The sequence below is a fragment of the Takifugu rubripes genome, chromosome 1 (assembly GCF_901000725.2).
Source record: "Takifugu rubripes chromosome 1, fTakRub1.2, whole genome shotgun sequence".
Taxonomy (NCBI): domain Eukaryota; kingdom Metazoa; phylum Chordata; class Actinopteri; order Tetraodontiformes; family Tetraodontidae; genus Takifugu; species Takifugu rubripes.
The window spans coordinates 13,730,550-13,742,945 of NC_042285.1; the positions used below are offsets into that span (position 1 = coordinate 13,730,550).

Here is a 12,396-nt window from a genome sequence, read left to right on the forward strand (position 1 = left end):
CCTGGTTTAGTGGGACAGAATGAGTCAGGTATGAGGCTTCCATTAGCCATGCTAGGCTCCCAGGACAAGCAGCGGCTTCTGCTCCAGATGCAACGGACCCCTGGCCCAGCCAGCACACAACTCTCCTCTGCCACAAAGGCCTGGCAGCTGGGTGGGCGGTAGACAAGCACATCGTTGAGCAGCATCCCAGAGAATCCTCCAAACACATACATGGACCTGGCAAAAATAATAGAGGTATATAAGATGCAGGTTAAGAGGATTAGCAATATAAATGGATAAGTGCATATACATTTAAAAAACTATAAATAAAAGACTCACCCATTGCTGACCACAGCTGAGTGACCAAAGCGGTTGACATCTCTGTGTAGGTCTGGCTTAGGAAGGAGCCTCCATTCATCACAAGCTGAGAAACAATCAGAAACCATCTGGATTGTCTGGGTAGTTACCACATGAACAGACACCTACGTATCGTAGACCACATACACAGTGTATACACTGAATATAAATATTACAGACTATGAACTAGATAATGCAGGAATAAGCCTTGGAGGGTTGAAGTAGATTCAGTAACAGCTGAGGTCGCATGTTAAAATGACATGAAGAATATCGTGAGTCCTACCGATGTCATAGGCTAAGAAGTCAGCAGAGAAGCACTTGGCCCCGTTGCTGAGCGATGTGTCATTATGTGTGTTCCCGCCAAAGATGAGCAGAGTGCCGCTGAGGAGAACAGCAGAGTGCAAGTACCGTGGAAAGCCGCTCTCTTTCAAAATAAACCTGAAACATAAGCAAGCACGACAAGAGAACATGTCAGACACAGTGTTGCACAGGGTCCCATCGCTGTGAAGCACAGCTGAGGAAAAATGTGTCTGAATGCGAGTGTGATGGCTAACCATGTCCGGCTGTTCACGTTGTAGCGGTAGAGGTCATCAACAAGGCCGTACTTGTTGGCAGGCAGCGCCTTATAACCCCCGTGTACGTACAAGCTACCGCTGCTGGCATCATACGTGCTGGTGTGGCCGTAACCTCCCTGAGGGACGGCACCTTCGGTCTCGGGCACGGACCATGTGTTGGACTCTGTCAAGAACCACACGCAGGCAGGCAGGGAATGTTGTGAGTTATTGCCGTCTTCACGGCAGTGCAACATTTTTGTCTTTAATTAATCCAGGATTTCTGCACTCTCTTCCAGGACATTCCAGGATAATCTTTTGAATCGTGCACAGATTGTTACCAGCACATACTATTGAACTATCATGCTGTAAAGCTCCATTTTAACAATTTCTTCTGACAAAAACAAAAACAGAAAGTGCAATCAACCTTCTCCATACAGCCATGTGCTGCTGGGCTCTTGAAAATGAGCTGGATGTAATTAAAGGATCATGAGAAGGATGTGCTCATTTCGACTTTCATATCATCTTTGGCATGCCTGTGTTCCCAAATTCCACCCGTTCTGCTGTCACTCACTCAGATTGTACTCCTGAACATTGCTGATGTAGCTGTAGATGGGAGAGTAGCCAAAAATGAGCAGCATAATAGCATCGCCCCCTTCTGTCTGGATGCAGTGCGCAGAATGACCCTCCACTGCATAAATCTGGGCAGGCTGGACGACCACAGGGTTTCTCCTTTGCCACGTCCGACTTGGCACGTTGAACACCCACAGTTCATCTGTCACATTCCCTCTGCCGCCTTCCAGTTTCCCGCCAAACATGTAGATCTCATCCTGCAAAGAAAAGGGTTGGTTTTTTCCTACAGTGTTCTTCACAAAGATGATGCAACTTGTCATAAAGCTCTCGCAAAGTTGCACCAAACTGCGCCGAGGAGGAGCTGTGCTTACCTGGTAGGCGGCCAGTGAGTGACCGTATCTTGGCACAAGCCCGCTGTTGATGGGCACTGTGTTCCAGACGCCACTCTCCAGGTTGTAGCTGAAGAGAAGCAACAGAAATGTTATGCTCGTGTGTATCATCAAGCACAGTGAACCTGATAAAGAGTCTGTCTTTTGTGATGCTATAGAAAGTTGAGCATGAGATTCTGCCTACGTCTGACCAATATCAATATTATAAAAGACATAATAATCAACACAGTAATGGGCCATGTAATAAAACACCATCACACACAGGAACAAACGGTGGCCCAAAACTGAACTCAACAAAATTCCCTCTCAGTGTTTCAGTTCAAGTTTTAAACAGGAATTTACTGATTTTCTTGGTAATGGTCAAGTTTGGACTCTCCTGTGTATTTCTGTGGTTGCAGTATAAGCTGGGGTTGACTGTCCAAGAGTTGAGAGGGCACCAGTGGAACAGTAGTTGTCACTGTAACTCACTTGAGGATCATCTGGAAGGAGCTGTAGTTGAAGGTGTATCCGCCCACCACCCACATGACCTTGTCCTGCACTACCACCTTATGGGAAGCCCGGGCAAGGGACGTGCCAAAGGGCTTGACGCTGGGAAGGATCCAGAAGGACTCTGTTGACGGGACAGTCAGAGAACAATCTGGACCTACAGGAAGAGTGGGGAGAGAGAAACGCACTCAGACGCTGATGGCTGTTTTCACACCTATTCACGGGTAAACATGCACATCTGGTCAGCAGTGTGACCGCACGATAAAAAAGTCGCTGGGCAGGAAGAGGCCAACAGTTTAACCTTTGACGAGCGGAGGTCATATTATATTATCATTATATACGCAGCAGTAGATACGTTTGTCACTGTTCACATCTTCAAGCATAATTGGCATGATTACAGGATTTGTTGCTCTGTGAAAATGTGCTGTTAGCTAACAATGATGCATTTCTAATTGTTTCGGGTAAATGAGCGCTTCCCAGGTTATTGGCATCAATAGAAACATCTGGCCCTTTTCCATCATTGTTGGTTAGGACAGAGCTTCCTCTCACCTTGCCAACTGTCGTTGCAGACGCACAGCTTCTCCCCAGTGAGGTCGCAGTAGCCGTGGTCGGGGCTTCCGCAGTTGTTTCTACAGTACGGGATGTCGCAAGCTTCCCCTTTCCAATATTTGTCACATTCGCAGTACACTCTGCTGGCAGCTGAGTTACCAGGTGCGCACTTTCCATGACCAGAACAGTTGTTGGGACAAGAGTTGATCCTAAAAGGAAGACCTTTCTGTTAGAGTAATGCTGTTGGAGACTGAGGAGGAGTTTCTCATAGAGAAAAAAGCAGTTGAAAAAACATGACAAACTGTCTTTCATTGTGTAGCTCAGTCTAAGGAAGTACTTTAAAAATCTGGTTTGACTGTGTTTCTAAACAGCTTAAATTAAATCAGGGCACTTACGAGTAGAATATTTCAAATCCTGTTAAGTTATAGGCAGCATCACTGAAAAAGTGTAGTAGTGCGTAGCCCGAAGTTGTCTCAACCTCAGGAACCGTCTCGTTTCCTCGTAACTCCGGCACAATCAAACCGCTGCAGGAAAAGTTAAAACAAAGCCATTGTAAGGTCAGAATAACACACTGCGCTGTATTATTATACAAACCTATCAACGCGAACAAATTGTTCATTTAAATTAGTCACTCTCTTTTTTCCCCTTTTAAAGGACTGGTATGATGTGCTAAATTCTGGATTTTGTTTTGAACAAACCTCACCTGAAAACAGCAACCAGAGGAGCGTAGATGGAGTCTCCGTCGTAAATGTACATGTGATCCCAACTGCACTCTGTGGCAAAGTGGTTGAATCTCAACCGAAGAACCGCATTTGGACTGTGGAATAAACAGTTCACACATAAACATAGCTTAGGTTTTTTTTAGGATTTAGCTTTTATTGCAACAACACCCCCACATATCAAGGACTGTAACAAAAAAAGAGTCTAACCAATCCTCACGAGTACATTTTCTTGCAAGATAAAATTCTAAGAGCAATCATTTTACTTTAAAGTTTGAGGCAGGTTTGATTGTAAAAAAGGGATTTTTCTGCATGACAGCCCTCTCTTTCCATTTTCATTCTAATACTGCCAAACAGCTCCATCAACACAGTAATTATGGTACAAAGGGGCTAAAATGTCTCTCTCTGACTGCGGCGGCAGCAGCAAAACCACAGCTTAAAAGAGCCTGAACACGCAGACAGTAGCAGACAGACAGCGCTTGACAATCTGCCGCACAAACAACTGAAGCATGACGCCTTCCAGAGGAGCTGCGGGAGCATTTATCTGTCATAACCACACAATTAATCTGAACCATGCAAGCTGAACCTGGTGATTTTTTTAAAGTACTTACTAGCCCTCGATGAGCCAGGTGCATTTTGTTTTATATTTGTAGCTGATAGGACCATCAGTGAGGTATCCTGAAGGCTCCGTCAACCTGGAAGAAAGAAGAATAAACATACAGGACTGTTATTTCAAGTTCAAGTCACTAGTAATTTGGGGCATGTGACACATTTTTGTTTTTCTAGATCCAAAATAAGAAATGAAAAACTGACATAAAGGATCATTTGCCCACATTTGGAACTGGAAACAAATAAACAACTAGTAAACTCCTCAGTCTCACTGACTTTTCACTACAGAAACGCATTAGGAATTAATGTGGAACATTTCCCATTCTTATCCTGACTCTTTGCCCACGGGATGTGATGTAGTTTTGGATTTGGAACAGTTTGTGCTTAGAAGGGATTCATTTTTAATGTCAAAGTTTGGCTGAGGACTTAATGACTCCTTTTGTCCGATATCTCACACACAAAATCCGCTAAGTTTTAATCTCTAAATTTGGAATAGTCAGCTCTTACACATTTTCACGGTTATTAGAAGTCAGCCTGAAGTCCCCTCAAACATTAGCCTACATAGCCGTATCCCTCTTATTTCTACTTTAACTCTTCTTTACCCTGTCTCTCACTGAATGATTATTTCTCTGTGCTAATTTTCCAGGCAAATTCTCTTAAGACGTGTTGTCGAGCCGTCTGTGGCATTTTGGTGTTCATAGCCCCTTGAAGGAAACATCTGCACTGTCAGTTTAGACTTTCAAGGTATGATTTCATGACTGGAACGCTGGAGGTCACCATTAACCTGTGTGTAATTAATCGTTTCATTAAACATGAGCGCAGTGCGTGGCTCTGTAACACTGACTTACAGGTAGTGTCACAATCTCGCTGTTCATTCGTTTGCCTCTTGGTGATCACCTGACAACAGGCCTGATGACAGCCTGCACAAAGCCTGAGACCAGCACTGGTAATTAATTTAATCAAATCCCTTCTGTCCCACCGAGTGCATCTCTGGCGTGCTGAACAGCAGCCGCCGCGCCGGCTATTGTTTCCATACAGCAGTCTGGGATTCTATGCTCGTCATATGCTATTGTTTCCCTTTGCCTAATTACCAGGTATTCACACTAGCATTTACTCTGTGCACCTATTTGTGGCAGCAGGAGAGGGCTGCTATTTCAGCGAAGACACATCTGCTTTAAAGTCAGAACCAGATACACATCGGGTCGCAGCAAAAGCTGCAAGACATGTTTGAAGAAGAGGAGATATTTGCTCCTGCTCTTTATTTGGAATCAATGTGAAGGCATCGGGCCATTAGTCGATATAAAAAACCCTGGTTGCCTGGGTCACACTCAATTGTGCAGGATTTAGGAACATAGTTGTATCAATCATTACCCAATCTCACAAAAACCTTTTATATTATATCATTTTCAGCTCTCCTCAATCAATTTGCAACCTTCTAACTTGGGTTTATATACCAGGCCAATGTGCCAATTTAGTAAGTGCTCCGTTCCCATACCTCTTCATTTCTGGGCTGAAATTCGATGTAAATGACAACAGACACTGACTGAGCCACATGTGCTTTAGTTGCTGCCACCCATTAATAAGATGGAGGCCCACCGGTTGCTTTACTGGGGAATCTCCAGTGACACAGCTGCCTGATTGAGACAGCAGGTCCCAGTAAACCAAACCACTATAAACCGGAACATAATGAGACCACTGGGGGCTCGGGTGAGAAGATGATGCTCATGAACTGACTGGCCACTTACTTAAACCTCCCCTGGCAGTGCTGGCACTGGTCTCCAACCCATCCACGGTCACAGATGCACGACCCATTGATGCACTTCCCGGACAGGCAGTTCTTGTCGCACGGTTTGGCCGGAGAGGCGTGAGTGATCAGCACCAGGTAAAACAGCACATAGACCGCCAGGTATCTGCCGACGCCGGCAGACTTGGGTCCCAAGAGGAAGAGTCTGGTGTGACACTTGGCCGCTGGATCCATTCTTATTTTCCAGGAGCCGAGTAGAGGACCGGGCCCTATGGGATCTGCTGGAGAGGGAAGCCTCGGCTGCTCAGGACGATCCTACTGTAACAAACAAGTCCTGCATATTCGCTGACTGTCGCGCATACTGACAATTAAAGCGCAGATGAGTCAAGCTTCCATGAATGAGTTTGGGGGGGTGATTTGGAACGGGGGTCAAACTCTCTTCAGCCTTCCCCCTGTTGGAAGCACCTACCAAAACAGCGGAGCATCCATTAAAAGTATTTAATTGGGTTAATAGTGGAGGGATCCGCTGGAGGATCCAGTGTTAGCCTACGTAGCTTATTTACACTTTCCACCGTCGCAGCAGATTCAACAATGCTCGCTTCCAAATGCTATTTCAGCAGCCATTTTAACGCGTAAAGAATGGACGGGACTTCGGCGAGAATAGAAAGTCTAACCCAGAGTGGTCCTTCAAAGGCAGCCGTGACATTTCAGCCGGACATTATCCAGGAGGAACAAAGAGGATGTGGTGCTGTAAGTTGGCCCAGTGCGAAGCCTGCCGCAGTCAACATGGATGTGGTGAGATGAGGGAACTGGAGGTTCCTGAGGGGGAAGCACAGCCGAGGGAACGCTTCGAACTGTTGATGACCCCACGGCTGTGTTCTCCCGGCACCTTCAAACGTATCGTCCGAGCGCAGGTCCCGGTTCGAGGCGGCGCTCCGTGCTTTCGGCTGAAATAAACGCGGCTGGTGACGCTCAGCGGTGGATTAGCTAGCGGAGCGACGGCAGACATGGGAGAAAAACCAAACAGAGACTGCGCATGCGCAATGCGGGCAGGCTGTTTAAAGGGACCGCGCTGAACACACAGTTCAGTTTGAGTTACTCGCTAGTATCAATCATCTTTACTCACACCACTTGTCTTCACTCACATTTCTCCGGATTCGATTTTTTTTTTTTAACAATTCTTCCTGTATTAAATATTTTTGATGAGGCAGCCCCACAGCTCTAGGACTCAGACTTACTATTTGCTTGTTTTGTGTCAGAATGCGTTTCAAGCATGTGGTTTTGTTTTTAATCTTATTATAGGGTAATTTATGTCACAAATCTATAGCAAATAAAATAAGTATTTAATTGACAATGTAAGAGCTTCATGTGGCTTCAGAGTTAGATACCTCCGTAATTTTTAACGGTTATGAAAATAACCAAATAATTATAACAACGGGCCTGACTTAATGCAGGGGGTGGAACAGTACTGGTTGAGATAGTTGGGCTCACTTCCATGCACAGTCTTGGCTCTGGAACCCAACTCCTTGAGAAAGATTGGACTGACTTCTACTCTGGAGTTGCTCACCATGGGAGGTGTTGAGGTGGTGTGGGCCATGTGCTAGAGTCCTCCCTGGAGAGGCTCACATCCCTGCAACTTCAGGTCAGGGATAGGTCTCTCACTATTGTTTCAGCTTATGAGCCAAACATCAGTGTAGAGTACCTGGCCTTCTTGGAGGCCTTGGGAGGAGTATTGGAATGTTCTCCCACAGGGAATTCCATCGTTCTACCAGGAGTCATCAACGCTCAGCTGCAGCAGCAGCAGTATTATCTATACGGGTGTGACTGGGAGGAACAGCCTTACCCATCTCAACCCAAGTGGTGTTGTGTTGCTGGACATCAGTGCACTTCAGTCCCATCAATCCTGATCCTAGTAAATCCCAATCCCAGGGAAATGATTCAGTGGACCGATACTGCCAGGGCGAGTGTGCAGCAGCTCGAACGGTTACGGAAGACAGGAAGGAGAACAGTAGATGAGGGCGATTGTTGACCTCGACTGGGGACATCCTTGGGTAATGGAATGAATACTTTGAGAATTTCCTCACTCCTATTGGCCCGCCTTTTGTAAAGGAAGCAAAGGCTGTGAACTCCGAGGTCGATTCATTCATCATTGAGTCAGTAAGGTAACGGTGAAGCTCCAACAAGGGACGGTGTCTCTGGATTGGCAAACCAGAGTGGTGGCCCCTCAATTCAAGAAGGTGGACCGGAGGGTGTGTTAAGTATATAGGTGTCAACTATCATACTCATCAGTCTCTGTGGGAAAGTCTATTCTATGGTACTACAGAGAAGAATTTGACCGTTAATTGAACCACGGATTCAGGAGGAACAACACAGTTCATCCTGGTCATGGAACAGTGGACCAGCTCTGTACTCTCCACAGGGTGTTTGAGGGTTAATGGGAGTTTGCTCAACCAGTCCACATGTGTTTTGTGGACTTGGAGAAGGCATTCAACCATGTCTATCATGTCCCTCATGTCATCTTATGAGTGTTCCTTTGGGAGTATGGGATTGGGGGGGGGGGGCTCTGCTAACGGCTGTATAGTCAATGTACAACTGGAGCAAGAGACTGGTCTCCATTGCCAGAAGTAAGTCAGGCTGCCCTTTATCAGCAGAAATGTTCAGTGTTTTTAAAGACAGAATTTCTAAGGACATCGGGGTGCTGGAGGGGTTGCATTTTGGGAACCAACGGATTTAGTTGTTGCTCTTTGCAGATAATGTTGTCTTGTCGTCATCTTCAGGCTCGGAATTTTAACATGAACTGGGGCAGTTTTCTGTTGAGTGTGAAGCAGCTGGGATGAGAATGCTTCTTGACCATAAGGTGGCTTGCTGTACCCAGGTTAGTGGAGAGCCCCTGTCTCAAGTGGAGGAGTTTAAGTATCTTTGTGCCTTGTTCGAGAGTGAGGGAAGAATGGAGCAAGAGATTGTCAGGTGGATTGATGCACCAGTCATTGTGTTGGTCTGTCGTGGTCAAGAAGGCGCTGAGTCAAATGGCGAAGCTCTTGATTTACTGTTCAGTCCCTGTTTCTACAGGTTGATCAGGTTGCTGGACATAGGCGGCCGAAGCTGGAGGGTGGGCAGACACTTCTTTATAGATGAGGGTGAGGAGCTCTGCTGTCTACGAAGAGCTTGGAGTAGCTCCTCCACATTGAGAGGCACCAGCTGTGGTAGCTTGGTCATTTGTATCAGATGCCCCCTGAACACCACCCTAATATGTTTATTACACAGATTATGCACATCTAGCAAGTTGTGCTACATTCCTTAACAGACTTTGTGGGTTGTGCTTGTGTACAATAATGATGGGCAGGATGGTTAAGGCCAGTGATCTTTGCAGGACAGATTATGTTTGTGCTCTGAAAAGAGCCATTTGTCTAACTGCTATGTTGAAAAATTGTATTTGCACATGCTTTCATAAAAAATATGCTGTCATTATTTAACAATGATAACAGGTGGAGAGAGTTGCTTCTTTTATCTATGTATTTATTTATTTTTATTCTCCACTCCTCATGCGTTTGAGGCCAATCTCTTCTGTCAGTTCCCTAACATCAGACGCAGGGCAGCTCCCTGAGAGTGCACTTATCTGTGTGTTTGATGAGGTTTGTCAGGGTGTCCTGACAGTTCTGGGTTTCAGCAGAGTTATGATTTGATGGACCTGACAGAAATACGAGATGCGTTTCTGTTCTTGTCCATCACATCAACTCTGTTAAGTGACCATTGGTGTCACAGCATCTACAAAATTGAAAACAATTTCTTGCACACTTTCAATAGAGGTGGGAATGAAATTACCTCAACTTCAGACTCACACTGGAAAGGGGAGGAGATATAAAATATGCAGCATGCTGCAAAGATGTCTGACTTTGTGAAAGTTTACATGTCAATTTCCCACATTTTGGTTAATTTCCAAAACAGGAAAGAAGTCTTGGCTTCAAAATGGTAGGTTTGACTGCCCAATTTTAAAAAGATTAAATAAGAATTATTTTAAGGTGGCAGGCGTCAACGGCCTGTCTACATCTCTACCAGAAGGTGGCAGTGGACACAAATATTTAGCAATGCGAGCAGGAAACGGAAGAGCGTCTCCCATTCCTTAAACGTTTGTAGTTTGCAAAAAAAACGGATTAGATGGAGATTTATGGATGTAGCCATTGTGTCAATGAAAGGGATTTTAAAATCAGTCAATGCATTTTTCCATTGTAGTTAAGAACTGAATGGTTCTTAGAGATATATAAGATAAGAAAACCTCGATGAGATTCTTAAGCCAATTATAATATTGTCATTATAAAAGTTTTTTTTACTGAAATAGTGATGAGAAGCGAAAACGTACAGGCAAACCACGTGGATTGCTTTATCACGGGCCTTTTACTGCTGTAATTGCTAAACCTATGGGTTTTACTTCCCATGTAAACAAAGCTAAATATTTTATTCACCTGACAATATGTTGTGAATTATCAGAACATGTTTGAGGTGCATAGTCTGCCAAATGAACTTACTCTCAGTGTTCCCCAAACAAAACATACCTGGCAGCAAGTTTTGGTAGCATCACAAAGAGGGATCATTTCAAAATGTTCCCTTTGAAATGGAAGCCCCCGCTGTTGACTTTCCACAGAGGTCAGAGTGAACATGATCACATAAAAACTAAAGACAATATTATCGCTCTCTGACTCGACATTCTTCTGCTCGAGCTCGCTGGCACCCAGGCAGGTGCACACACCTCAGTGCTGCTGGGAACCAAGCGGCGTCTCTTTGAGGCGTGCCCTCTGCATTCTCGGTCTGGACGTTCCTAAAACAACAGGGAGGTACAACAGAGTCAGTGGATTCTACTTTCTTTGGAAATTCCTAGACAGGATAGTCAGAGGAGCCTCACGGTTTAGACGAGATTAGCTGAGACCTCAATAAATGGGGGGTCTCCTTTCAAGAGGGACAGGAAGTGTTATGGGCCTCCCGCGTGTGCAGAAAATGGGTGTTGGGGGGGAAAATAAGGCCTGGTGTTAATTCTGAGGTCATATTGATAATATCAAGTATTGTTTTGAAGTTCATGAATGTGACGCCTATTCTTACACGCAAATGGAGCGATGAACCTGCAACGCCGAACCCTGAGCAGCTCAGAGAGCACTGCTGATCCACAAGAATGTCCCAGCAGGATTAAGAGGACAGATCTCCTGCTGTGGATGAGGAAGATGGGAGGAACTCACAGCCAGACCACCCTTGTTTTCAGTAAGCGTGGGGACGTCAGGCCTGACTCACTCTCACGCTTTCACTTAAACTCACAGTGGAAAAGATCTGTGACATCACATGATGAGGTCATACTGAGCTTCACCCTAAAAAGAGTGAACATACAGCCAGCCTTGTCGCAGCAAGTGAGGAGTAGAAGGCTCATCTTAACGCACAGCAGCAAAGTTTAAAAGCAAAGATGTAATGAGAAGTAGGAACATTTCATTTCCAGTTTAGTATTTAGTAATCAAGCAGAAAAGGAAGTATTGTCTGGAGCCTCACCACACCTGCCTCAACGGCACCCTCAAATGAAGTGACTGCTTCTCCTTCGGACTCTCACTTATTGCCAATGGTTCTGGATTATAACTGTCAGAAGTGTTGTTATTCCTGCACTCACATGGAAGGATCTTGGAAAATAAAGCTACATCTTATGACTGTATTGCACTTTGGCTGGTTGATAAAGCACATAAGTGCACTCTCAGCAAATTTGTTCTTCTGGAAACTGCTGCAGAAATTGATATAAACCTGCTTACACTGATGAAATTCCCTGATTGTAAACAGCACCTTAATTAAGCAGGTGAAGTGAATCCGGTTTGACCTGGTACTGGTACTGGCTGGCTGGGTTTCCTCACTCTTAATGTGACGGTGCCTGTTAGTTATACAGTTGATTAATATGGAAGTTTCACGTTTCAGGGGTTTTTTATGTGCTGGTGTGATCTGGCTTCTTCCTTCTGTTGTATCATGGGGGTTGTATAAACTTCAATGAAGAATTTCTGGGAATTCTTGTATATCCCGGAAAACTTCTCAAACTGAAACTGACCCCCTTCCCCCACGACGCAAATAGGCTATGGACCACTACCAACGTTTATCACACGAACGCGGTGGATTTTACTCAGCAGGTTTGACACAACTCATTTGAATTAAAGTCATTATCTTAGTCCCCTGAGATATTTTGCCCCCACATCCCTGCCCTGCGCCCCCCCCCCCCCCCCCAGGCTGATGCGAGGATCTTTAGACGCGCTTCAACTTTTTTCTTTAAAAGCCCAAATTTCCTGTGAATTGCTAGAGTACCACGTCATATATTTACCACAAGTTCTATATAGTCACCAAACATTTAAAAAACGTTATCAGCAGTCAGAGCAGAAAGAGTTTGGAAGAGGAACCGCTTTGGATGCTGCGCGCAGGAGGGAGGAGGC

General features: G+C 45.2%; 1 protein-coding gene across 1 annotated transcript in view; it reads right to left on the minus strand.

The window, feature by feature from the left end:
- Nucleotides 1-6,984, minus strand: part of atrnl1b (attractin-like 1b) — a 40,033-nt gene extending 33,049 nt beyond the window's left edge. The window contains exons 1-12 of the mRNA XM_003961566.3: nt 5,958-6,984; nt 4,215-4,298; nt 3,588-3,701; nt 3,280-3,408; nt 2,885-3,093; nt 2,318-2,492; nt 1,832-1,919; nt 1,462-1,717; nt 891-1,074; nt 620-774; nt 319-403; nt 2-216 (exon numbers count right to left, since the gene is read on the minus strand). Coding sequence (XP_003961615.2) covers nt 2-216; nt 319-403; nt 620-774; nt 891-1,074; nt 1,462-1,717; nt 1,832-1,919; nt 2,318-2,492; nt 2,885-3,093; nt 3,280-3,408; nt 3,588-3,701; nt 4,215-4,298; nt 5,958-6,190 — 1,927 coding nt within the window. The 5' untranslated portion in view covers nt 6,191-6,984. The remainder of the gene's footprint in view (nt 1; nt 217-318; nt 404-619; nt 775-890; nt 1,075-1,461; nt 1,718-1,831; nt 1,920-2,317; nt 2,493-2,884; nt 3,094-3,279; nt 3,409-3,587; nt 3,702-4,214; nt 4,299-5,957) is intronic.
- Nucleotides 6,985-12,396: the final 5,412 nt, after the last annotated feature.